General features: G+C 57.1%; 1 protein-coding gene and 2 non-coding genes across 4 annotated transcripts in view; 2 read left to right on the forward strand and 1 right to left on the reverse strand.

The window, feature by feature from the left end:
- The window catches only part of LASP1 (LIM and SH3 protein 1), a 33,090-nt gene extending 10,577 nt beyond the window's left edge, over positions 1 to 22,513 (reverse strand). The window contains exons 1-3 of one of the 2 annotated variants that reach the window (XM_056362226.1): positions 22,377 to 22,513; positions 17,410 to 17,504; positions 3,568 to 3,652 (exon numbers count right to left, since the gene is read on the reverse strand). In XM_056362226.1, the coding sequence (XP_056218201.1) occupies positions 3,568 to 3,652; positions 17,410 to 17,504; positions 22,377 to 22,445 (249 nt within the window). In that variant the 5' untranslated portion in view covers positions 22,446 to 22,513. Of the gene's footprint in view, positions 1 to 3,567; positions 3,653 to 17,409; positions 17,505 to 22,376 lie in introns of those variants that run through there. The other variant, XM_056362227.1, reaches the window with a different exon arrangement.
- A 325-nt stretch (positions 22,514 to 22,838) lies between these two features.
- Positions 22,839 to 22,910, forward strand: TRNAC-GCA (transfer RNA cysteine (anticodon GCA)). Its single transcript has one exon. It is a non-coding gene; the product is annotated as a tRNA-Cys (tRNA).
- Positions 22,911 to 24,954: 2,044 nt separating this feature from the next.
- Positions 24,955 to 25,026, forward strand: TRNAC-GCA (transfer RNA cysteine (anticodon GCA)). The gene has a single exon. It is a non-coding gene; the product is annotated as a tRNA-Cys (tRNA).
- The last annotated feature ends 153 nt before the right edge of the window (positions 25,027 to 25,179 follow it).

Below are 25,179 nucleotides of genomic sequence, written 5' to 3' on the forward strand. Positions count from 1 at the left end.
TGAGCGCTGCTGGGAACTGGCTGGGTGCTGTGCACGGGGCCTGCGGGGACCAGCGCTCCTGCTGAGCCCCCAAACCCCCAAACCCACCCCCCTCGCTCTGGCTCGCAGCTGCCTCTCATCCACACGCTGCATTAGAGAGCAGGGTGATGCAGACCGTGCTGTAACCACACCTCATCCCGTAATAATAGTAATAATAATAATAATAAAATGGGATCCGTCATTAATTTCCCCGGAGAAATCACTCCTTTCGCGATAGGAAGGAGAGCGATAACTCAGGCATCCGCGTGCTATCCGCGGGGCGCCGGAGCACGATAACCCCTTGCAGGTCTCAGCTCAAGCACATTAACCCCCCCCTTGCACCCACGTCCCCACCAGCAGCTCCCCGAGGTGACAGGAGGGACAGCAGAGGGGGACCTGCCTCCCACCCCACGGCACCCCCCCACCCTCCGGCAGGAAGGGCAGCACCCAAACCCACCCATCAGAAGAGTTTGGCAGAGGAGCCCCAGGATGGGAACCTGCAATTTTCTTGCCACACGTGGGCTGTAAGAGGCGGCTGCAGGCGCAAAGGCTGTCACTTCGGAGACTCATTTAGCCACACAAGACATCATTAGCCAGGATCTACCGGTGACCGGAATGGGATACGCCTTCTCAGCAGACACAAATAACCGAGGGGTCGGGAGTGGCATGGAACCGCTCCGGCTCGGCACGCAGCTGCCCATCGCCACGGCCCCGGTGAGCCGCTGGCTTTTTCCGTCACACCAGGGTGGATGGATGGATGGATGAATGGATGGATGGACAGTGTATTTTTGGTGGGAGGAAATAGAGAATCAGCCTCTTCAGGGTCATCCACAAGGAGAGCGGTCCTCCAGCCCCATGGGAGCCACGGGGCTCCAGGGGAACAGGCAAAACTGCTGGGGAGCATCACGCTTACCACCAGGGAACAACCCCCTAGCAGTTCGGAATCCCTTGCAGAGGACACAGAGCCAGCGATTTCTCTTCTCCTGCTGCCAGCCACAGCTTCTCCAGAGGGACACAGGCTCAGGGTGAAGCCTCGCACCCAGGACCAAAGTCAGCCGGGGCTGGGCTGACAAATGCAAACTTGACAGCAAGATGCGACTGATCCCGTAACCCCGATCCTACTCCACCAGGAATCACCGTACTATGAGTTCCATGTGCCGAGCTCTGCCCGTCCCAGCAGCCTTAGCCAGGATGCGCTTTGCAGGTGACCAGCCCTTCTCCACAAGCCTTTCCCTCTCTCACCTAACAGCTCCAGCTCATCCAGATCATTTTGCAAGACTGAACCCTGCTGCCTGTTCTGCAAGGGCTGAACTGACCTATTCCCATCCCCCAGGGTTTGCTCAGCTCCTGCAATTAGTAAGAAAAGATTGTCAATAAACCAGAGTGCTTCAAGAAATACAAATGTTTGCTGCTTGGAATGTAGGAGACTCCCTTTGTAGGCAGAGAGGAATTAAGATCTTATCTGAAGTGTGTTTAGGATCCATCCTGCCCAGGGCTCAGGGAGATCCAGCCTGGCAGTTCCCACCTGGCTCAGCTTTGCCACCTCCCTCCCACCGCTCCGGCATCCCTCCCCGGCCCCTCCGCAGGCGCTGGGTCAGCATGCAAATGCAGCCAAGCACCCTCTGCTCCCTCGCATTCAGAGAAGTCCTACTTTTGCAGCTCATCCTGGTGGGAAACCAGCACCGAAGAGGTGGGGTGCTGGTATCTGGCAGCCTGCATTACCCTGCCTGCACCCCAGCCCCTCTTCCGACATGCAATTCCGACTGCGCTATCCCAGCTCCAGTCCCCAAGTCCAGGAGACCACCTGGAGCTGGGCATGGCTGCTTCTCCCCCAGGGACAGCGGTCCCGATGGCGTTTTGGTTGTAGTGACCGACTTTTGGAGATGCAGGCTCGAAAGACTAAGACCCCCCTGCCCCCTGCAAGGCAGCTGGCTCTGCCCCCAGCCACCTCCCACACAACGCGAGGAGCTGAAAGTCCCCAGCAGCTACAGAAAAGCCCAGGCAGCAGAGCACATGCCCTCCCCAGGGTCTCCTTTAATAAGCAACAACTAATGAAGAGCCTGAATTAATTGTAAAAACAGCACCGGAGACACCAGACCACTCAGCGCAGCGTTATCTCGCTGGTTCCCGAGAAAAAGCAATGGTGTCCCCTTTTTTCCTGCGCCCTCGGGACCACAACGCCAGCCCCAGGCTGAGCTTCGAGCCAAGCTGCGCTTGTGCAAGCCAGGGAGCTGTTGTGCAACTCGCTTCGAGGAAGAGACCTTACAAAAGCAGAGGTTTCAAAACTCGATGCCAGCTGCACCGGCACCACCGGCTCCATCCGCTCAAGGTGAGGTCCTGAGGTTCCCCCTCCTCCGCTGCCGCGGGGTGCACTCCCAGGCAACCTGCTTCCCAGCTCCTGACACTCTCAGGCTAGTGGGAAAAGCACGGTCGCCCACCGCATCCTTCACAGGAGTGCACTGGTCCCCCCAAACCGAACTGTTCTCCCTGAAAACGCCACGGCAGATCCGGAGCTGCCCTCTCTCCGCCCAGGACCAACACCGAGCTGAGTCACCGCACCTCGCTGGCAGCGCTCTGGGCAGGCTTTCTGCCCCTTTTCAAAGGAAAACAGAAATTAAACAGATACCCAGAAGAGTTGCCACATCCTGCATTCTCCTGAGAGATGCTGACCCCAGCTAAAATTGCAGCCAGATGCGTTTTCCTCCGGTGCAGCGTACGTGGAGCGCACGCCCGCCGCTCCGCGACGTCAAAGCTGGTGACAACGGTCCAGGGCATCACCTCAGATGCTTTGCCAACAGCCTCGCGGCAAAGTCCCACCAAGGATGGGCAGCCCCCAAAGCTGCCCATTTCTGTGCTAACCTCACCCTTCCAGCAGTTTCTCTGCAAAACTGATGCTCCCATTTCTGTTCTCCGTGTCTGGGACAAGAGAAGGCAGCCAGGGACGGCTCCTCGGCCACCCGAGGGACCAGCTCCCACCGCAGCACTGGGAGTTACCGGCGCCTGGACCCAGCCCGCAGCCACCCATCCAGGCTGGGGACTTTTGCTGATCCAGGGACACCTTCAGGGTCTAAAATGGGACGTGTCTGGACAACACCCTTCTCAAACAGGCTCTGCTCTTCCCACCAGAGAAAGAAATCCTTATCTGCGCCAGTCCTTATCCCTTCTATCTGTTTATTTCTGCTTGCCGGAGCTTTCAAGCCCTGCAAGCTTTGGGTTTACCCGAAACACCCGCCTAGAGAGCCAGCGCCTGTCCACACGAAGTTATTTTATTTGCTGTTTCACCCCATCGTGTGGCTGGATGTCAGCTGGGAAAAGGTAAACTGGTGCAAGGCGTGGACTGGGAGAAGCGGACTGCATTGCACTGGGGGGGTCCCAGCAGCCACAGATGAAGGGACCCGACGGCGCTGAGATGGGTGAGACCCAACAGGAGGGACCCACCGCCCAAACCTCCCCCGTGCGAGGCTGTGGGGAAGCACCAGAGCACGGGAGGCCGGCGGGCGATGGGGTGAAGCACGGTGGTCCCCGGGGTGAGGAGACCCCCACGCTCACCTGGCTCTGAAGCTCGCTCTGCTGCTTTAGGCGCAGGTTCTCGGGAGTGTCTGCCACCATGGTGAAGGACTGCTTCGGGTAGTGTCTGCGGAGGGAAGGGAGATGGTTAGCCACGGCGTGCCCACGGGCACGCTCACCGCCCTCTCCCACCCACCCCACGACCAGCACCCCCAGGAGATCCAGGTGCCCCCCGCCGGAGCATCGCAGCGAGGGGCAGCGCAGCCGGGGCTGTGGGCACAGTGACACGCAGGTTTGGCAGGAGCCGTCTGGGATGACGGGATTTCTCACCGATGGGATTTCTCACCGAGCGCCCTGGCAGGTGCCTGACACCTTCCCCAGCCCATTCACATTCCCCACCAGTTCCCTCCCAGTCTCCATACACTGGCTTAAGCTAAACTTCAGTTTTATCAAAAGAAAGGAAGGGGAGGGTTGGGTTGTTTTCCCCCCAGGGCACAAAACCATTCCAGGTTTCTCCTCTGATTTCTGGAGAGACCTTAACACATCTTCAGCGTTTCATTAAACACTCCTCGGGGTAACTTAGTCCACGCAAACGCTGCTAACGCGCTGGTTTACAATGACTTTGAAGGCTCAGAGGGCAGCGGGGTGGTTTCACTTGCTTATTTTACTGAAGTTTCGGCCACACAAGCCTCACTTCATGGTTTCCTGGTGCTGCAGAATATCACAACCCTGGCATAAACCAAGCTGGCGTAACTGTGCCCGTCTTGGGGCACGGGCTGTGCTACTCATCTGCTACTCATCCGTGCCAGTTCGGGGTGTTTGGTGGATCCATAGGATACGCCTGGAAGGGGAGCGTAAGGCAGGAGACCTCCGGCGTGGTCTGGCTACGAGCCAGCAGCTTTACTGCTCGGGTCCTGGTCCTTCAGTCGGGGTCACATCCTGCATCACAGGGTCAGTCCTGACACCGTGGTGCTTTACCGCTCAGGTCCTGGTCCTTCAGTCGGGGGTCAGCTCCATCCTGCATCACAGGGTCAGTCCTGACACCGTGGTGCTTTACCTCTCCAGTCCTGGTCCTTCAGTCGGAGTCACATCCTGCATCACAGGGTCAGTCCTGACACCGTGGTGCTTTACCTCTTGGGTCCTGGTCCTTCAAGGGGGATCAGCTCCACCCTGCATCGCAGCGGATGCTCTTGCCCGTGGTCAGATCCAGCCCGGGCAGCCACCCTGGCTGTGTCCACACACGCTGCAGAGGAAACAGTTTGCAAGAGGAATGTTCCCAGCTTGCTCAGCACCAGCGGCCGCGGAGGCAAAGCCCTCAGCACACAACGCTCCCCAGGAAAAGCCCAGAGAGGAGATCTGACACGGAACAGATGGCAGCTGCTCTCCCGGGATGGCAAACCGAGGGCACCCCACAGCAGCACTTCGGGCTTCTACCGCAGGCAGACAGCAAGAAGGGGGGAAAACTGCCTTTTGAAACTGGCAGGGGTTTCTCCTTCACGAGGCTTCCAGCAGGATTCCCAAACTGGGTGGCGGGGACCAGACTGGGATTTCAGGAGTCACTGCCTAGTGCGGGGAAAGCAGCTGGGAGGCAAAGCCAGCCCCAGCCCCTGGATGCACGGGGCAGCACATCACGCTGCAGCTGGGTTTCACTGTCAAATGCACGGAGAATTTCAAAAACCTGGAGAAATTCTCTCCCAAAGCCAGGCGATCCTCCTGGAAGAGGTGCCCAGAGCTATGCGGTCCTCCCAGCACAGACCGCAGCCCTTCCCAGAGGACAACTGAGGGTGGGGGGTGTCTCACCCACTCTTGGGGGTCTGAAGGCTTTGTGCCCCACGCTGACACCCCCGTTTCAGGGTGTAAGTCGCCCAGCTGGTGGCTGAACCAAGCTCTCATCCCAGTGCTACGCAGCAAACTGGGATAGCTGCTCCCATCCCTTCCCAGGCCACACGGAATGGCTCTTTGTGGATCTCAAGCAGCCCCTGGGCTTCTCGCTTGTCTCCTCCAGCCTTAGCAGTTATCTATTTACAGAATCAGCATTAGCACCTCTGAGCAAGGCTAATTACGGCGTGGTCAGGCCTTGGAGCAGCGCAGCACCAGAGAGGCAACCACAGACCTGCAAGAGCAGCACATACCTCAGTCAAGCAGCAATGCAGGAAACTCCGAGAATAAAAATAGCTGCCTCAGCTTCACTGAAAAAATAAAGAGAACCCCCCCCCACCACACACACACAGAGGCAGAGACCAAACAGTGCAGATGTGGTTTGCAGAAAGGGGAATGAAAAAAAAAAAAAAAAAAAGAGAGAACTCAGCAAGCAGCTCTTGCCTGCTCTCTTCCCCAGTGCTACTGGCATGGGACCCCCCCCCAGCCAGCTTCCCAAAAAATTGAAACACATCACTACCCCCCTGCTCCAGATGCCTATCCTGCTGGACATCACCTGCTGCCGTGTCCTGTCACCAGCATCCCAGCTGCTTTAGGGGAGTGGGGGGACCCTTCTGACAGGGACCAGCCCCCCCTCATCCTTCACCGGCACAGGGGGTGGGGGGATGCACAGAGGATGCGGCCGTACCCACACCGTAAGCCTAAACAAACCCCCCACAGCCCCCCAAAACATCCAGCAATAAGATCAACAATGACAAGAATCAGTTTTATACAAACAGATCACCGGCTGCTTGAAGGATGCGGCTTAATCTCTGTTTAGATTAATCTGATTAGGGGGGATATAATACTGTGAGTTCAGGCTCCCTGCCCCACTACCTTCGGGCACTGGTGTGTCACAGCTTCACACTGGGATGCACCATCACAGCCAGTGCCTCACCGAGCTGCCGCCCACTTGCTGCCAGGAATTCCGGCGTCAAGACTCCGATAAGGATAAAACCGATTCCCCAGGCGGGTCCTGCGCTCACCAGGAGCGATGGACAGCGGGAGGACCCCCCCCTCCAGACCTGGGCATGGGTTTGCTGTTGATTTAAGGCATTTTGGCCACGGTTCCTGCTCTCCCAGTGCCACTGGAGCATGGGTGTCTGGGTGGGTGCTGCCCTGATCCCCCCCCTCTGCCAGGCACCTCGGCAAAGGCTCGGCTACCGCCGCTGCTGCAGGGGCGAGTGATGCTTTAGAAGCAACAAAACAGCATAAGGCACCTTGGGACCAAATCCATCCCAGCTGCTGTCTGCTGCCGGCAGGGATGAACAGTCCGGGGGGGCTGGCAAGGCAGGGACTCCACCTAAATAATGCTGGCCCAGCTTGGGCTCTGGTGAGCCAAGATTGCTCCTGCGAGGGCTGCTGCACCCGTGTGAGTCGCTGAGTTGATGCATCCGTACCTTGAGGAGACGGCACGGAGGGAAGCAGGTCCTTTTGGCATTGCAAAGATGACAAAACCCCTTTGCAGCAGCCGAGAAGCCTTGGTGGCTGAGGGGGTTTGCATGTAACAGCCCCCCCCCTGCCTCAAGGGGGGCCGCACCTCAGCTGCTCCCAGGGACAAATCCTTCCCCTTCCAAAGGGGCAGCGCCACGTTACAGCCGCGGGGAGGCTGGTACCTGCTGGGCAGCCGGGAGCAGCCACCATCGGCAGGAGACGGGCATTGGTTTTGGCCAAACCCAAGTGCCATTAGGCAGCTGCTGGGGGAGCTGGGGCTTAATTAACAGTAGCGCTAATCCAATAAGTGCACTACCTCAGCTTACAGGGGCATGAGAGGACAGTCCTGAGAAGTGTCTCTTGTTTTAGCCGAGTTGCCGCTCGCATCCTGGAGCCCTTTCCTGAGTTTCTTGGAAGTCACTGCCTCACTCACGCCAAGGGCAAAGAAAACAAAGCCAGCTTGGAAGTACAAACAGCTCAGACCCCAAATGCTCCCCCCCCAGGTCACTAATTCTTTATTTGCAGAGCAGGTCTGGAAGGCAACGGGCTACGCAGAGCAGCCCCAGACCTGGCTCCAGAACGGGAACAGAGCTCCATCCCGGGTCCCACGGGGAGAGCCAAGCGCCATCACCACCGCCCGGGGTCTTTGCACATCCAGAGGATTTTCCTGCTGCTCAGCAGCAGCTTTTATAGAGATGCCCCATTTTAACAGCCCCATCCCCTGAAGGGTGCTGAGCTGGGGGGCTGCAGGCAGCCCCCAGGCTGGCAGGGAAGCCACACAGTGGGACACACGGCTCCTGCAAAGGGCAAATGCAAATTTTAAGTTGTGTGCATCCCCAGCCAAAGCTGCATTTACGGCTCAGCCACGGCCCAGGAGCTCCCGTACTATCTGCTGGTGCTGCCAGTGGAAATCATCCCGTTGCCGTGGCAACCGCATCCCATGCCCTGGGCATGCTAATAACGCTTGGGAGAAGACAAGAGTCCCCAGCAGCAACCTCCAGATACAAGGAGGAGGGAAGCCCCAGTTGGTGCGAGGGCTGGAAATGAAATTCATCCCCGTGGAGAGCTCACAGAAAACTGAAAAGCCATGGTCATTGGGAGAAAAAAAATAATTTAAATAAAAAGAAATAAAAATAAGCTGCAAGACAGTTAACAGCCCCGCTGCTTGCATTTACAGCAACACTGTGCCCACAGCCGCTCTGCCCTGCTACAGCTGCAAGGGAGAGGAAGAAACAGCCATAGACTGCACAGACCGAGCTGGAATGAAGTTTCTATTTCTGTTTGATTTTTGTGGAAAACTCCCAAGGATTTAAGGCAGCTCCTTGAGCCCCCACGGCCCGGTGTTAGCGGGCAGGAGTAACCTGTCCACCTGCGCCAGGTGTACGTAGGATGAAATGCACAAGTTGAGCATCTCCCCTGAAGATTAGGCATCGCTTTTCTGCCCAGCTCATGGGATCTGCCTGATCAAGAAAAGGCATTTCAACCCCTAGGGAATTTAAGGCTGGGAGATCCCTGGAACAGCCAGCCCCCCTGCCCAAACCAGTGCTTCCCCCTGCCCAGCACAAACACAGACGCCCAGATCCCTGCCACACACCAGAGAGGGGAAAACTGGCTCCTCTGCGTGAGAATCAGCCACAATAAGAGTCAGCAATAAATTAAATCTTAATGAGAAGGCAGCGAGTGAATTGCATTGGGTTGGGAGCGCGGGAGGCGGCGTGTGCGTGGGAACGGGGCACCCGCGGGATCCGCAGGGGGGTGGGCTCGTCCCTCCTGGCGTGGGGATGGTCTCCTGGCCGAGTGGACCCGCTTCTCCCCCTTCTCCCAGTGGAAAGGGAAGGAGGAGCAGAGCTGTGGGTCCTCGCTGCCCTCCCCCAGCCTTCCCAGAAATAGGTCTTGGCTGGGGAAGCAGGGAAGGGGGAGGGCGCTTATTGCTCAACCTGCCTCCCTCTTTCAGAAGCAGCATGAGCAACGCACCAAGGCCACCGCTGCGAGCACCAGCCATCCCCACCACCAGGCACCACAGCCCAAGCTGGAACCGGCAGGAATTTCTGTGCCGGCCACGGCAGCTTCCACTAAGCACCGAGCCCAAAGTCCACGGAGGAAGGAGGCTGCCTGCCAGGAGCCGCAAGAGGGACCACGTCACGAGAGCTCGCCTGGCCACCCTGCCAGTGTCACACTGGTGTCACGCTGGTGTCTGCTCCGGTGACATGGGCACACCTGCCCTGCTGCCCTTCACTCCCTCCCTCTGCTGCAGCAGCACTTGTTTCCCAAGTTGGTGCAACAGGTGGAGAACTGTGCAGGGAACAAAAGTCCCATAAGAGAAGATGGAGCCCTGAAGGGTCCTTAGAAAAAAATCACTCTGGGCTCCGCAGGCTCTTGGTGCAAGCAGCTTGAGATGACAAACGGGGCGAAGCCGCTTCAAACCATCCCTCTCCTGACAAACTGCAAGGAAATAATTAGTCCCACGCACCCTCAGATGTGACATTTGTGTAAAGTCTGCTGCTAAGTAATAGCTGTTCAGGCAAAACCAGTAACCTTTCAAGAACAAACGGGAGCCAGGGGAAAATAAAATAAAATAATAAAATAAAACCCACCCATGCAAGCTACCTGTAGGGAGGTGGCCCCGCTTCTGGCTGATGCTACAACAGCATCTAAAGGCTTTGCTCCTGTTTTGGCAGGAGCGTCACGGTGTTTTCCCCCGCCGGAGGGGATGAGGAGGGAGCCAAGTTTCAGTGGGTCTCAGGGACCACCTGGTGCTTTGCAGCTTCGTCGATGCAGCGGTGGCTGCGAGGCAGGAGGGATGAGAGCCCAGGCAGGACGAGCAAGCGTCGAGCCCTCGGCATCCCCCCCAGCTGCTCCGCCACCCCGGCAGAGATGCGTTATTTTAACAAGTGATGGAGAGGAGCCTGCTGGTCTCGGGGGCAGAGCCGCCAGACAGCTGGTGGCTCAGCCTCGCGCTTCGGTGTCTCTCCTCGCAGACACCGCTGGCATCCATCCTCCGCCTGATTAGAGTTGAACGGATGGGACACATGGGATCCCTCCCCCCGCCCGATCCCCCCCGCCGCGGGGGGCTGCTGTCAGATTAAGCCAAGCGGCACGCGAGTATGTGGGGCAGAGGGACACGTGATGGAGCTGAGGCTCAGGGCAGCATCGCCAACGTCGCATCCTCGCTGGGAGCTGGCAGAACCCCCCCCCCCCCCGCCTTCCCTCTGCAGCCCCAGGACCTCGGGTGATTGCACCCAGCAGGAGAGACGCTAAGAAAAGCCACCCCAGATTTCACACGCTGCAGAAGTCATCGAGCAGCCAGCTCGGGAGGGGGGGGGGGGGGCGGGGGGAGCACAGTGACAGCAAGGGCAGCCCCACTTCCCAGCGGCTGTTTGCCCCCCCACCCCCCAGAGCCATTTGCTTTCTGCATCCACAGAGGGGGCAGCCACTTGGCACCCCCAAAACCCCAGGGCACACGGGTCATCCTCCAAAGAAAAGGAGCGTTACGGCCCGTAGCAGACCCTGCGTAGGTGCCCTTGGCAAGACACCCCGGCGAGGCTGCGCCGGTCCAGCCGCAGCCCCCAGCCGCGGCGGGGTTTTTTGTTGCGTTGCTAAACCAGGTCAGTCGAGTCTCCTCCAGCCAGATAGAGCCCGTCTGGCTCCCGCATTAGGAGTTCCCCAACCGCAGCAACTGCGAGGCAGATGGGAGCGTACCCCGCTGCTGACGGCAAGGTTCCGTGCATCCCTCCCCCCGTCTCCCCCAGCATCGCTGCGGGCAGCCTCACGCTGCCAGGGCGGCAGGAGCCCACCCAGCTCACGGTGAGGAGCCACCAGCAATAGCTGCACCACCAGAGGCAAGGCTACATTAGAGGCTCTTCCAGCAGAGATCTTCTAGAACGCCAACACAGCCCACCCCTCCCCATACACCCACCGGAGACAGCCCCATATCAGCACTGGGGGCTCAGTTCTGTGACCCCTCAGCTGATGGCACCTTGGCAGTATTTTCACCCCCCCCCCGGACCCCGAGGTAAAGGGTTTGCCAGTGATCCCACTTCCAGACCAGTGTGACTCCAAGCACTTGCACCCCATCGCATCCCAGCCCTGCCCTACAAGCAGCATCCACCCCCCAGCACTGCCTTCCCCGGGAAGCCAAGCGGCAGCACTTGAACTTCGATTTCGGAGCTTCTCAAAAGCTGGAAACAGAGTTAAACTTCTGCAAGGAAGAGCCTGGTGGGACACGGCTGTAAAAACCCGCTGAAGCACAGCATGGCACTGCCCAGCCGCTCTGCAAAGAGCCAACTGATGCAGGTCTGCTGGCTACGGGATGCGGACGCTGCGTCTTCAGCGTGACTCAGACACCCGTATCTGTTCCCCCAGCGAGGCGAGTTTACACCACAGATCATGTGTGAGATGACTGAGTGTTTAGAAGAGCCTTTCTGGCTCAACGTGTCGCTTGTAGGCAACACAGGCTGCTTGCAAGCAAGTGCTTTTGGCAGACTTGTCCAGGGAGCAGCGACACAGCCTTCACCCCTGGATGCAGATACACCATCCCCCCCGCCCCCCCCCGACACCCCCAAATCTGCAGCCCCCCAGAGGTGACAGTCACCTTTGTGCAGCTGCACCAGGGTTTTGGGAAAGAAGAGTTAAACAAGGGAAGCAATCAGCTCTGCTCTGCCAGAAGGCTCCCAAGTTCACATCCTGCCTTTCAAAGAGTTGCTGATTCTTGGGGACAAGCTAAAAAAAAAAATAAAAATAATAAATTGTTCTTTTGTTAATAATAAAGGCAGCATCATGCCGCTTGCATAGGCTTTTTTTTTTTTTTTTTGCATTGCAGAGGGCTTGCAAACATCCTACTATCAAAGAACAGGCTGCGAAGAACGACTTCAGTTCCTACCAGCATTTTCAGGGAAAATGCTGCCAAAATGGCTGGTCCAGCCCTCCACGTGTGCAGCTGCATCCTTCTCCCAGCATCTGCTCCCTTCTCCCAGCATCTGCTCCCAGTCCGCCTCCAAACTGGCTTTGCACAACCTAAACCCGGACCACAACTTTGCAGGACACCGTTCCCCAAGGACCCCCCCCTTTGCCCACCCAGTGTACCGGGGCCAGGCTGGCACAGGGCTTGGCGGGGGGGGCCTGGAAAAGCAAAACCCCATCACTACCAGCTCCAGCGTGGCTGGCTACGTGGGACAACAGCGGTTTTGCTCTTCTCTTGATCGGCACGGGCAGCTTCCACCTCGCCCCCCTCCCCAAAAACTCCACCAGCAGCTCCCAAGGGTCCCGCACACCCGAGCAAAACCCAGCCTGTTGTCACAAACCTGCTTTAATCCGGAATGGAAAGATTACAAACGAACACAGGGGAACAGGGATTGCCAAGCTGTGAAGCCAGGAGTCACTTCTGGCAAGAGCCCCCCCGCCCCCATCACTGAGCCCCCGAAGCAGAGCAGTGCCTGTCCCACCCTCCCCCCATCGCTGTTTCTGGGAACAGAGCCGGCATCGCAACGGAGCTGGGTTTTTCCACAAGGTTTTTTGGCCCCGGGCATGGATAAGCAAGTTTAGGAAAGTCAACATTCATCTGCAGCCTTTCCCCCCCACCCCGGGCAAGGTCGACGCTGGGCAGCCCTTGCTGCAGCCTCAGCCCAAGCCCTGCTCTCCTGGCCTGGGGGGCACAGAGGGGCTGCCACCCCCCTCACCTGGGCAGGGCTGCCGAGCCCTGGGGTCCTGCCCAAACCCACCAACCCCCCTGGGCTGGGTTTTGCTGGGCTCTGGGTGCAGCAGGACTGTGACAGCGGGAGGACCCCAGTGCACCGGCGCTGCACACCCTGACCGCAGGGAATAGCGTTCTTGGAGAACAAGCTCACTCGCCATCCGCTTCGTCAGGGTGGTTCAGTCTCTAACAATAAGCAGGGACCAAACACCTGAAGCAGGAGCACGTTCCCCTGCTCCTCACTCCAGGAGCAGTTGAGAAACGTCTCCCAGAAGGGTGGAGAACACCTGGAGCTATTGGGAAGGAGCAACGCGGCAATGCAGGGTGAGGAGTCACCTGCACAGAGTCACAGTAAGATTTTTTTCCCCTCACCCCCCCCCCTCCAGAGGCTTCATCCCTCCCCCCCCCCCCAAAAAAAAAACCCAACAAAAAAACCCTAACAACTTTGGCTTCTGCACACCAGGGCATCACCAGTTTAAAGCTATCGCGCTGGGCTGCAGGGAGAATCAGCCACGGAGAGGTGACCCCCACGGCTGGGCTGGAGGACGGCACCAGAGCCCTGCAGAAGGACTTTGGGTTTCCAGGAGGAAAAGTGTCACGGATGAGAGGTCTGTGGCACGGACAGCACTTGGAATAAGCCCTTCAGAAATCAGACACTCCACCCTAAAGCAGATTCACTGCTATTTCCAGCCATTAAATCACAGCATTCCCATACCCCACACCCCAGAAGATGCACCAGGGAAGCCCTTCCCCCAGTGCAGGAGCATCCTGCATCCCCCAGCAACTCCAAGCCATGAGTTGGGGGGGGGGGGGGTCCTTGCCCCTCCCCCATACAGGGATGCCAGCTTGCATCTACACCACAGCAAAAAGCAGAGCCTGCTCAGAGCTCCCCGGCACGCAAAGTGTGCGCAGCGAGACAGAAAAGCAGTTCTCATCCAGAAACCCGGCACAAATAAAGCACGGGATAAACACCTGGACTCCGTCCCAGCAACACAGTTGTTCCCCTTTCCCTTCCTGCCCCCCCCTCCCCCCCCCAGCTCCCTCAAAACTTGGAAGATCACTTTATTAACGTAGTAGGCTGCTACCAGATGGAGCAGGGACGAATGCCAAGAACGGATCTCGCTGGCTCCTTGCGGAGCTCAGAGCCGCTCGGTAACTTTTTCCAAGCGAGGAGTTAGCCCAGAGGTATTGGACCGCTCGCGTCGTGCGGAAAGGCAAAAATTTTAATGGTGATAAATCCACCAGGGAGGTTCTTTGGGTCATCCCCAGGAACTGAAGGTTTCCCAGCTCCCGTTCGGAGGTGCTGTGCCCAACGCCAGGTCTAGGGAAGCAGCTGTGGAGCCAGGAGCTGCTCCCCGATTCCCTGACTCAGTGAAGAGGAATGTCAGCCCCGAGATCCCAATCCCTCGGGATATCCCGCACGCCACCGCCACGCCGGGTGTGGGTTCTCCGCAAGGCACGTCAGCTCCTTGAAGGCAAGCTGAAGGCACGCAAGCACGGCAGATGGAGACAGCAGGGACCCTGCCGACACACCTACGGAAGATATTTTTGGCAGTCTTGCATCGCCTTTAGCCCCTTTTTGAGGAGAAAAAAAAAAAATGCAGTTTAGGAAAGGGGATGCGGAGATGCAGCAGCAGCACCGGGATTGGGGTTTCCTCGTGCTCTGCACCGGCAGGGCAGCCGGAGCCAGGACTGCGAAGGTTTGTGGAGGGTCTGGATTGGCAGCATCACCTCCGCGCGCAGGATCAAACAAAGGATGCTGCATCTCAGGCCAGGCTGCTTCTCCTTGGTGGGGGAGGAGGGACTGCTGAGCAAGGAGGCCATTAACTTCCTGCCAGCTAGGCTGCAGCGGTAAGGAAATAATAATAATAATAATAATAATAAAAATTAAAAAAAAAAAAGCTCTAGCACTGTGGGGTGTGCAGGCAGCCCCTCTGAGCAGCCACGCTCCAGCAGCTGGGGATGCATGTGCGCAGCCAGAGATGCATCCAACAGGGCAACTGCTTGATCAGCAGCGCAAATCCAGGCAAAGGAACAGCTCTGGGATAAAGCCCAGCCTCGGGTCTCGGCTAGACGTCCTGCAGGAGAGGAGCAGGACATCCTGGTCACCAAGATGGAGGCAGAAAAGGAGCTTCTCACACTGGATATTGCTCCTTCTCCCCACCTGGGCACAGCCCTGTGCCCAGGCGTGTGCCAGCTCCTCTGCATCTCAAGCGGCCGCGCTGCCCAGCGATGTCTCTGAGGATGCAGGTGAAGCCTGAAGTCCCCCCAGACCAAACACACGGCTTCGGATGCTCAGACAGGATTTCCAAGGCCCCGGCTGACGCCGCACACCGAGCTGCGGTGAGGCAAAGCGCAGAGCTACCAGCCACGGGGGCTGTCTGGGAGGAGGGGGCAGAGCCCTGACCACCTCCATCGGGACTCAACGCCGATCCCCCAGCCCGGCCAGCGCAGCACAGCGCTCAGCTGTGGATATAAACCTATATACAACGCACATTTGGGAGCAGCTGGTCCCCTCGGATGCGTGGGCAGCCTTGCCTGCCCTTTGCCAGCTCCCCCCCACCCTTCATTTGCAGAAACCTCAAACTTCACCGGGGTATCGCCCTCCCACCCCTCAGTGCTTGTGTCAAGAGGTGAGCCCAGCCTCCAGCCCACAACCAGACACCCCAGCACCCAGCTGAAGTCAAAAGGGGGACGGCGAGGAGGGTGAAGAGAGTGACATCTGCCACCCAGCCAGTTCCCAGTGCCGATGGGCACGGGGAGAGCAGCGGGCAGCGTTCACCAGCCACCTTCTTGAAAGGCTTCACACAACTTATTGCTGGGGTAACATCAGATAGGGAGGAAGCCCAGCCCTCTTCCTCCTGCTCTCTTGAAGAAAGAAACTCAGGAATTTGGCAGAAGGCCACGGCTCAAACAGAGGGGACCCTGTGCTAAGGCATGTTCACAAAAGCAGCCTCTTCCCTGCCAGGATAAACGTTGCTTTTCCACCCCCTCCTCTGGAGATAGAAGAGGTAGGTTGCCCCTCAACTCCAACACCAGCCAGAGCTCTTTGGAAAGGGTGGGCTCCCCCGGGGCTGCCCTTTGGGGGACACACTCCCCTTGCCTGGATGGTTCCTCCTTCCCAGGATATTCCCTTCCCAGGATCTTCTGGGGGCAGCAGCTGGGAAGGAACCAAACCCACCCAAACCCACGTTCCTCTGCCTAGAGCATCTTTCCCTTCTCCCCACGCCTGGGCACCGGCACCTTCCAGCCTCCACCCCGGCAGCTGCTGGAGGCAAAGCCTCCCCATGCCAGCAGCTCTCAGCTGCTCTCGCTTCTCTCTAAGGCACCGCCAGGTGAAGTAGGGAGGAGAAAACATTTCACACAGGTTTCTGAGAACATCCAGGGCTGCCCTGGGGTACAGGCAAGGCAGGCAGCTGCCTCCTCTTCAGGGAGGCTCTCAAAGGGTTAAGACAGCAAGCCAGCATCAAAGGGAGCTCTGGAGCAGAGGGGGTTGAGAAACTGAGATGGGTCGAGGTTGCGCAGACTCCTTGGAATCTCAGGAATTTCCCATTATTATCCCACTTCCCTTCCAGCAGCCTGGAGGGAGGGAGCACCAGCACAGGACCCCAGCCCCAGGACCAGGGCCACCAGGGATGGTGGCACATCCCAGAGCTGGCACCAGGCTGCCCACCGCCCACCCACCGCAGCACGCTTTGGTTCGGGGCGCTAAGGATCAATCGCTCAGGGGTCTTCTCTCCTCCAACTCTCCACAAACCCGGCTCTCAAGTTCCCACATCCCAGGCTGGCTGGACCACCGTGGTGGGCTGAGACCCCCACACAGCCACAAGCATCCCTCTAACCAACAGTTCACCCCGCCGGTTCCCCCCTCATACTGCTCCAGGAGGTTCCCCATGTCACCTCACAAGCTGGAGCTCTAGTAGCTCCATAGTAACTACACCGAGAGTTACTTCCTACTTGTCACACGATTGCCACCCTGCATTTCAGGCAACACCACCACCCGACACTCGAATGCTCCAAGTCTCCTCTCAGTTCCACAGAAATTCTGGACTTTGGACAAGCCACAGGCACCACCAATGCCCGATATCAGCAATAACCAACCTACAAGGGCTATACAAGCGGGAGGGTTTTACTAAGGCGCCGTAGAGCCGACAGTCTCACCACTTCCCCTTTCCTTAGACATCAGCAGGGTAATACCCATCTTACAAGGATGTTGTCAGGATTAATGTTTTTCAAGTACTCTGTGAACTACTATGCAAGGCCTAAGTAGTATTATGGTATTTAATTTTCTTTCCGACAATCGTTAAGGTATAAGCAGCAGCTAGAAAAAAAAATATCTTATTGCCAAGCTGCATTATAGACGTTAAGAAACACATCCCATCCCACCCCACCCCCCTCTGCACACAGGGGCACGTCTCCTCCCCCCAGACAGCCATATCCAGCTGGGGGGGGGGGGGGGCGTACAAACACCTTTTTATTTCCCTTTCTTTAAGGGGACACAGATTAAGTTCAACTCCACGTAAACGCCTGCCTGTGTTTGAATTTTTTCCACCCTTTGGCTGCCCGAGCTGGAGAGCAGCATCCAGCTGGCATTTAAGCCTGGAAAACACCGTTTTAATATCAGCATTAATTGGCTTGTGCGACCCCTTTGGCCAGGGCTTCACAAGCACCCCCAGAAAACGCCGCAGAGCAGCCGGGAAAGTGTTTTTGCAGAGGACGGGGTGCCTGGCACCCCTCGTTTCAGGGTGTGAGGGGTGATGCTTAAGAGGGACCAGGGTCCATCGGATACCTCCAGCATCCCAACGCTTTCCCAGCGGCCACGGGAGCAGGTAGCAGAGACTTACGCGTTGCAATACGGCTTCTTCTCGTAGCCCTTGTAGTTTTTCATGTTTAGGGTCATCTTGCAGGTCTCGCAGTGGAAACATGCTTTATGCCAGAACTGGAAACAGAGACAAAAGAATCGTTAACACAAGTGACTTGCAAAACAGGGCCACGTCCCACTGGAATCGCACAATTTCAGCTCGGCGGCGGCTCCTCCAGCCTAGAGACGGCAGCCACGACCCCTGCAAAGCCTGGAGGACAGACAATATTCTAAGACACCAAGTAAATCTGCCCCCCTAAATGCTCCCCAACGCGACACTTGTTACGTGCATTTATAGCAGCATCTTGCTTCCTTATCTCCAGACTGGGAATTGATAGGCTGGGGCAGATGCAGGAGAAGGGTCCTCCTTGGGAATGGACACCAGCCCTGCCCACAGAGGGAACGGCGGTGGTTTCCAGGCTTCGAAGTTGCTGCTTTTGGGGTTTTTTTTGCTGCTGTTAGCCAAGAGATAGCCAGCCGAGCAGGTCAGGTAAGGCTGCACACAGACACCCAGCCGAGGAGCTGGAGACAAACGTTCTCACCAGAAGCAGACAGCCCACCGGTCCTCACCACAGATCCCACCCTCCCCATGAGGTTAATCCCAAACCTGAGAGCCCCCGAGGATGCAGGACCACCCCTAGCACCCCTCATCCCCCCCTACTCCTCTAGGACCACCCTTGCCAGGGCTGCAGCCTCGCAGAGGTGGGGATGGGGTGACAGCAGCAGGGCAGGGGGACTGCTGTGAAGGTCTGTTTTGAATCCTCTCCCCCACCACTCTCGCACCAGCACCCTTGGGCTGTCCTGTACCCCAGCATCACTCTCCTTTGAGCCACACTCAATGCTCCAGGCTAAAACCACAGCCCCCAAAATTCAGATCGCCACCCTACGGAATGGGTTGCAGCACCTAATGAACGCTAAGGAAGTAGTTGGGAGTTTTTCAGGCTACTCTTAAAGAAATTATTTCTACTTGGCATTTCACTGGTCCAAGCGTGGACTGGACTTCGAGGCTGGAAGGAACCTGGTGAAGAACAGCTCAGCCACCGAGCAGCTCTACCCCAGACCAAGGCTGATGCCCTGCAGCCCCCAGGCAACCAGACTTTGTGCTGGGCTTTGAGGGGTCCGGTGTGACACCTTGGGGACCAGTCCGGGCACGGCAGACAGAAAAGCACCCAGACAGGAGCCACGCAACAGGGAAAGTACAGCCTGGAGCAATGTCTTAGCTCATTCCAGGTAAGGCAAGTCCTGCCCCAGGGTTGCCTTCCCTCTTCCAGCAAGCACCTCTGCACAGCACCCGAACCGCCCAGCATCCCCTGCGAAATCAGGGGAAGAACAAGCCCAATGCCACGCTGCCAGCTCAGAACATCAAATAAATGACAATTGACAAGCCCACAGCATGACACCCAGGGATCAGCCTCGCACGCATTTACTCCGCAGCAAGCAAGCAAACCCCGGGAGAACAGCTGGTGGTTGTCGCTGTAGTTTCTACTACTAAGCTTGGAAAAAATAAAGTCATTTCCACCACTGCAACTACCGGCTGGGTCTGTGTTCCTGCAAGGAGACTGCGAGAGCCAAGGCTGAGCCCTTGTGCCACCTACCCACAGGTACCACACCCCGGTGCACAAACACGGCCCCGGCTCTGCAAGGCAATGACTCAGCCCAGAAAGGACAATTTACCTCCTTCCAGTTGCTCAGAGCAACGTATTTGTTCTTTTCCTCTAGTTACACAAGTTCTAGAGCTTGCCACTAACAGCGAGGGGGCTTCTAAGTGCACCACGCGCCGCTCCGTACCAACGCCCTCATCCACATCCAGCCTGCGCAGGATTATTTTCCCCCTTCCCAGCTTTCAGACTCTTTAAGGACACAGAGATCAACAGCTGAACCCCGAGTTCTGCAGGCATCTGCAAAGTTCCAGCCTTTCGGTTGAGCTACGGCCGCATTAGGGGTAATTAATAGACCTCACCCAGCCTGTTGGCCATCCATCGTGCCATGAGCTGTGGGTAAACACCAGGGATGCCACTAGAAATACACAGAGATGAGCTGACAGCCAATACTACTTTGGAGCCTCCTCCTCCGAGGAATACCCAGGCTCCCAAGAGCTAAGGACTATCTGGCAAGGCCAGCTGTCCCCTCACCTGGGGCAGCCTCCGCAGTAAGCACAGCAGAAACAACAACAAAAAAAATCAACAAAAAACCAAACAACAAACCCCAGCCAGAGAGCAATTAGTGCGTATTGATGCCTGGGTTTGCATTAGGCACTGTTCAGCAGGGGGGTCTCTGTGCCAGGGCTCTGATGAAGGAGACTCTGCACCCTGAGCAGATACCAAGAGCAGGACCCCTACCTCCAAGTCTTGCTGCCACTAAATTTTGTCTTTTCACTGGTGCTGGATCCATGAATCCAAGGCAGCACTAAAGGGAGAGCTGCAACACTGAGCTGACACAGGGGACCAGCAATCACAGAGGCTTCCAGTAACGCTACTGGAAATAAAGCTCGCCCTCCCAGCACGTCTGTAGGGAAAGGGGATGAGTTTCAAATCGGTTTTTAGAGGACCATTAACGCCTGTGCTTTCCAGCTCCCAAGTCTGAAGTGCTCCCAACATCTGGAGGCGATCCCAGGTACGACTGCACCGCATCCCGGCGGGATGTACTCTGCGGGAAGCGCGCTGGCTGCGCTCCAGGCAGGCTGCTCGTGGAGGGATGGAGCACTGGACAGCTTTGCCACCCACGGCAGGCTGGACGTGGGGACAGAGCTCAGAGCCACGGTACGTGTTGGTGTAGCCATTTACTACAGCCACGCAACACCCCTCCACGGAGCAAAACCACTGCTCCACCGCTGGGAGCATCGCTTGAGAGTTGAGGGTGAGGGGGGACTCCTGGGGCTGGGGGCAAACCCTTGCTGGGGTTTAATGCACTGTAACAGCTCGTTTAACTCGTTTCAGAACTCATCTGACATCAGCTTTACGTGGGTTCAGCAGCTGCAAGCACCAGCGGCGCAGGAGATGTCACTTCCACAGCGGAAGCGGGCAGCTCACCCAGCACCTTCTCTAGAGGGCTGGCGGTGGGGGGAGGGGAGCAACACCCCTTCCCCCAAGGCCGAGCAGGGCATTTGCCCTTCGCCTTGCAAGGTGAGGATGTGAGAAGTGAAGCAGCAGAACTGGCCGGTGGCGTTCAGCCCAGCCGGAGCTGGCAGTGGCGGTGCAGCCCGATAAAGCAGCAAGTTCTTCCTCCTACTTTCCTGTAAACCTCAAAAGGAAAAGGGACCCCCCCTGATGTCACTACCAGGATAAAACCCAAACCCATCTGGCTTACCGACACACCAGTGCATGCACCGACAGCGTCGCCACCGCCGCATGCATTGCTTCCCCTCCCAGCAGCCCTGCACCGCTGCTGCGGTTCAACTTCAGCGACGCTTACGCAAACACCACCAGAGCCGCCCTTTTGACTTTGCTCTGGGTAGAGCGAAAACAGGAGGGCAGCCACTCGTCACACCGTGCTTATCTCCGGCTTTTATAGGAAGTGGCGAGGCTTTTTTTTTTTGGCCCCCCCCCCCCCCCCCCCAGCCAGAAACCCCAGGAAAAATTAACGCCGGGGCAATTCGTTGTTTGGTTAGGGGCACGCTGTATTTCCAAGGCCGCCCGTGCGATAATTTTGAGGAAGGGGAAGCTAAGGAGACCCCCTAGAAGTACAGGATGATGCCTGCAGCCTCCTGCCCTCTTCCAAACAGGCGGGATAGAGGGGCTCAGCATGCTCAGCACACCGCTGCCAGGTCAGAAGCGGCGCAAAACCCAGGCTGCTGGCTGTGGAATCAAGGGGTCATCCCCCCCCCCCCCCCCCAATTCCCTTCCAATTATCCCTGTTGGGATACCCCGCAGCTACTGGGGGTCAGCACAGGTTGCAGAAAAGCAGCCAGGACAATCCCTGGGACACAGGGCTGATAGTTCAGCTTCAAACCATTCCCAGCTTCAGGAAGAAACATCATCTGTTAAAAATGCGAGCAAAAGGGGCTGCTGGAGCTCAGGAATGCCACTGCCCAGATCCGCACATTCTTCCAGTTACTTTTTTTAGTCCCTAAACTGGTCATCCCAGAAGCCTGGAAGAGGAGGGGGAGGAGAGCAGCTCAGCTCTCCAGGAGGGGTTAGTTGAGAGGCAAATCCCATGGGAATGGTGCAGCACAGGGGATGGAGACACCACCACCGCCTGCTCCACCGGACCTCACCTCACCAGAGCTTTGTTCTTGATGGGAAAACATTAAAAAAAAATAAATAACAATAAATAAAAAAGCCACTCCAAAGCGCTCGCGCCCCGCGTTAAGGCAGGCAGCAGAAAGTATAAAGCTTGAATTCTGGAACACAGAAGTATCAATTGGGGTGGAAGATTAAAAAAAAAAAAAAAAAAGAAAAAAGAAAAAAAGAAAAAAGCTCGGGTAATGCAAACCAGATGAGGTTCCCGGCTTGAGGGGAAGCTTTAACTGTTGCTTTCCATCAGCCTCCGCAGCCGCCTTCCCGCAAGGCTGGGGCTGCTGCTGCTTTTAAATTATTTAAAAAAAAAAAAAAAATAAAGCCACGGGGAGCGCCTGGGCAAAGGGCTCCCAGTCCCCTGGTGGGAGGGGATGCTGGATCCTGGGGGGAGCGTGGGGGTCCCCCCCGCCTCAAGCAGCTCTCTAGGACTCTCTGGGTGGGTAACGTGGAGATGCCCCCCCCTCCTCAAAAGCGAGATAATGATGATGATGATGGAGGAGGAAAACGAAGCATCCCACCCCCGGGAGACCTGGCAGCCGCCGCCAGGACCCTCCGGGTAGGCAACGTGGAGATGATGGAGGAGGAGGAAAAAAAAAAACCCCAAAAAACCTACAACCATCCCACCCACGGGAGAGCCGATCACCCTGGGTGCTCCCCCTCCGTCCGTCCCCCCCCCCTCCCCCGCGTGCCCCCAGCCCCACGCGTGGCCACTGACCTTATCCAAGCAGTTCACCTTCTCGGTGGGATACACGATCTTGCCGCAACGGGCACAGTTGGGATTCATGGCTCGACCCCCCCCCCCCCTCCCCAACTCCTTCCCACCACCCGCTGCTGCCGCTTCTGAGCCGCCGCCCGCTTTGCCGCGACCCTAAATAGACTGGGGGAGGGGGGGGTGGGGGGTGGGGGGAGGGGCGGTGGGGGCGGGGCGTGTCCCCACGCAGCCGTACAGCCTACGTTTGTCAATGGGCGGCGTGGGCGGGCGCGCTCCCGCCTCCGGGGGTGCGTGGGCACGTGTAGCGCTTTGCAGGGGCGCGCAGACACCCCACACACACACCCAGCCCCCCACCCCGTTCCATGCTCGTCTCTGCGTGGAACGGGGTGGGGGGGCTGGGGGGAGAGGGGTCTGCCCGCGCGTGGAGCCTTTGTAAGTGACCACCCGGCGGCTTTATTGGCAGCTGGGGGTATAGCTCAGTGGTAGAGCATTTGACTGCAGATCAAGAGGTCCCTGGTTCAAATCCGGGTGCCCCCTGAGAATTAAAATTTACTTTTTCTTTTTTTTTTTAACTCCACATCCACGCGTGATTCCTTATAATTTTAAGCCGGTAAGTGAGTGGAGAGCTGTGGTGGCGTTGGGGAGTTGTGTCCGTAGAGCTGCTGCGTTGGGCTGAGTCGCTTCGAGGGGAAACACAGTTTTAATAAATAACAAGTTATTTTTGGTAAAATGGGAAGTGATCCACAACAGGCGGGTCACAGACTTGCGGGGGCGAGAGGGAGCACCTTGACCTCTGCGTCTGTACCTCGCGCAAGTCCAGTTCCCCACCAGCTTTCAACTTTTATTGTATTTTTATTGAAAGGCAGCAACGCAAACGTGAGCAGAATCCTCCCGACCTCTGTCAAGCGCAAGTCCAGTTCCCCACCAGGTTTCAATTTTTAGTGTATTTTTACGGAGCAGAAGCCTCTCAACCTTTTCCAAGCTGCAATGCCGTGGGGTACCGCACACCCCGCTTCACCCAGGTTCTCCCTGCCCGTACACCACGACACGTAGCATCAACTCCGGTCAATTCAGGTTATTCCGTCGCAAAAACCTTCGTAAGAACGTTAATTCAATTTCTATTGGGAGATAATGACACCTTAATTCTCTTTCCCGGAGCATGTTAGAAAAGACCGAAGCTCAGTAATCACTATTTGCAAGCAGGCTTTAATAAAGCACACCCACATCAAACGAGGCTGCGCTCGGCTCTCTGCCCCCTTATTCATTTCAGGATGCGGCTTAAAATTGGCTTCCTTCGTTTGAAAAGCAGCTTATCTGATCCTCTCACAAAGGCGCCCACTCCTTCCCTTTTCTGATCACCTCGCCCAACGCTTCCCAGCCCCCCGAATCAGCCTCCCACCCTTTCCTGGCCCATCGCAGCTTAAAATAAGATGAGCTTTTCAGCTTATCCAGCTCTTTGGGATGCTGTGGGTGGTTTTTCCTCGCTTGGCTCGGGAGAAGCTGCGGGGTGAGGGAGGCTCTCCATCACCCCGACGTTTTGGGTACAGTGCAGAGAAGCTGCTGCTGCTGCTTCCCAGGGCTGGCTGAGGGCATCACTCCCCCCAGGCCCTGCTCCAGCCCCAGCTTTTCTTATTTTTTTTTTTCTTTTTGAGAGCTGCATCACTCCTGGTGCCCCAAGCACCCATCTCCGGTGAGCTGCACCATGTCTGGTCCCCCAAGCACCCATCCCTGGTGAGCTGCATCACTTCTGGTGCCCCAAGCACCCATCCTGTTGATGGGTGACCTCGCCGCGTGACCTGCGCTCTCCTCCTGGTGCCTTCGCAGGGGTGATGGGTGTGAGCTGATGTCCTGGGACCCCACGGCAGGAGCCACGCTGGGTAGCGCCGCGTTACAGCACCATCACCTCGTTACGGCATGTAACGGCTGGGTACCTGCCTCTCATTAGCTGCAAACCACACAGTTACCGTCAGCGGTATTTGATTATTGCTGTGAAACGACGGGATATTTTGTTGCTTTCTGAAGTTATTCTCTTACATACATATTTCTCATTTTTTGCTGAAGGCTGGCAACATTCTTTCTTGTTTCTACGCGGAGCACTCAGAGGACCAGGTATATGAAATAGTACAAGCAGCATCACTTGTGCTTTCCTCCTGATATTTGATTTAGGTGATAGCTGAATAATTGAATAAAAATTATAAATATTTTATATACATATATATATGAAAATGAAATATATATATTATAGATAGATAGATGTAAAATATATAGCCCCCAGGCAAAAATCCCTTTCCCTTTGGGGTGCAATAACCCTGGATTGTGCGGAGTCGCTGGGGCTGAAGTAGCCGCCTGGAGGCACGAGCCAGCCAAGGGCAATTCCTTCTGATAAGGCAGAAAAATTCCTTCCTTGCTGGCCCCCCCTTGCCCGCGGGGGGCTCCTAGCCCGGCCTTGGCCGGGCCCCCCTGGGACAAGCGCACCCGTCCCATCGCCCCCCCTGCTCGGGGGCTGAGGGCGAGTGTCCCCCCCGGGCCGGTGGCCCCCGGGTAGCGCGGGAAGGCGGCGCGGAGCGCACAGCTACGCGCCGGGGGTATAGCTCAGTGGTAGAGCATTTGACTGCAGATCAAGAGGTCCCCGGTTCAAATCCGGGTGCCCCCTCTTTTAGAAAACGTCTCTATTTCTTTTTTTTTTTAATTCCCCCCCCCCGCCCCCGTGCCCCCTCCGGTTTAGAAATTTTCGAAAGATTTTCCCCCAAAATTACGGTCCCAAAGCCTCCCCGTGCCCCTGGCGCGCCCCCGCCGTACCCATGCA

The sequence above is a fragment of the Falco biarmicus genome, chromosome 17 (assembly GCF_023638135.1).
Source record: "Falco biarmicus isolate bFalBia1 chromosome 17, bFalBia1.pri, whole genome shotgun sequence".
In the NCBI taxonomy this organism is placed as follows: Eukaryota; Metazoa; Chordata; class Aves; order Falconiformes; family Falconidae; genus Falco; species Falco biarmicus.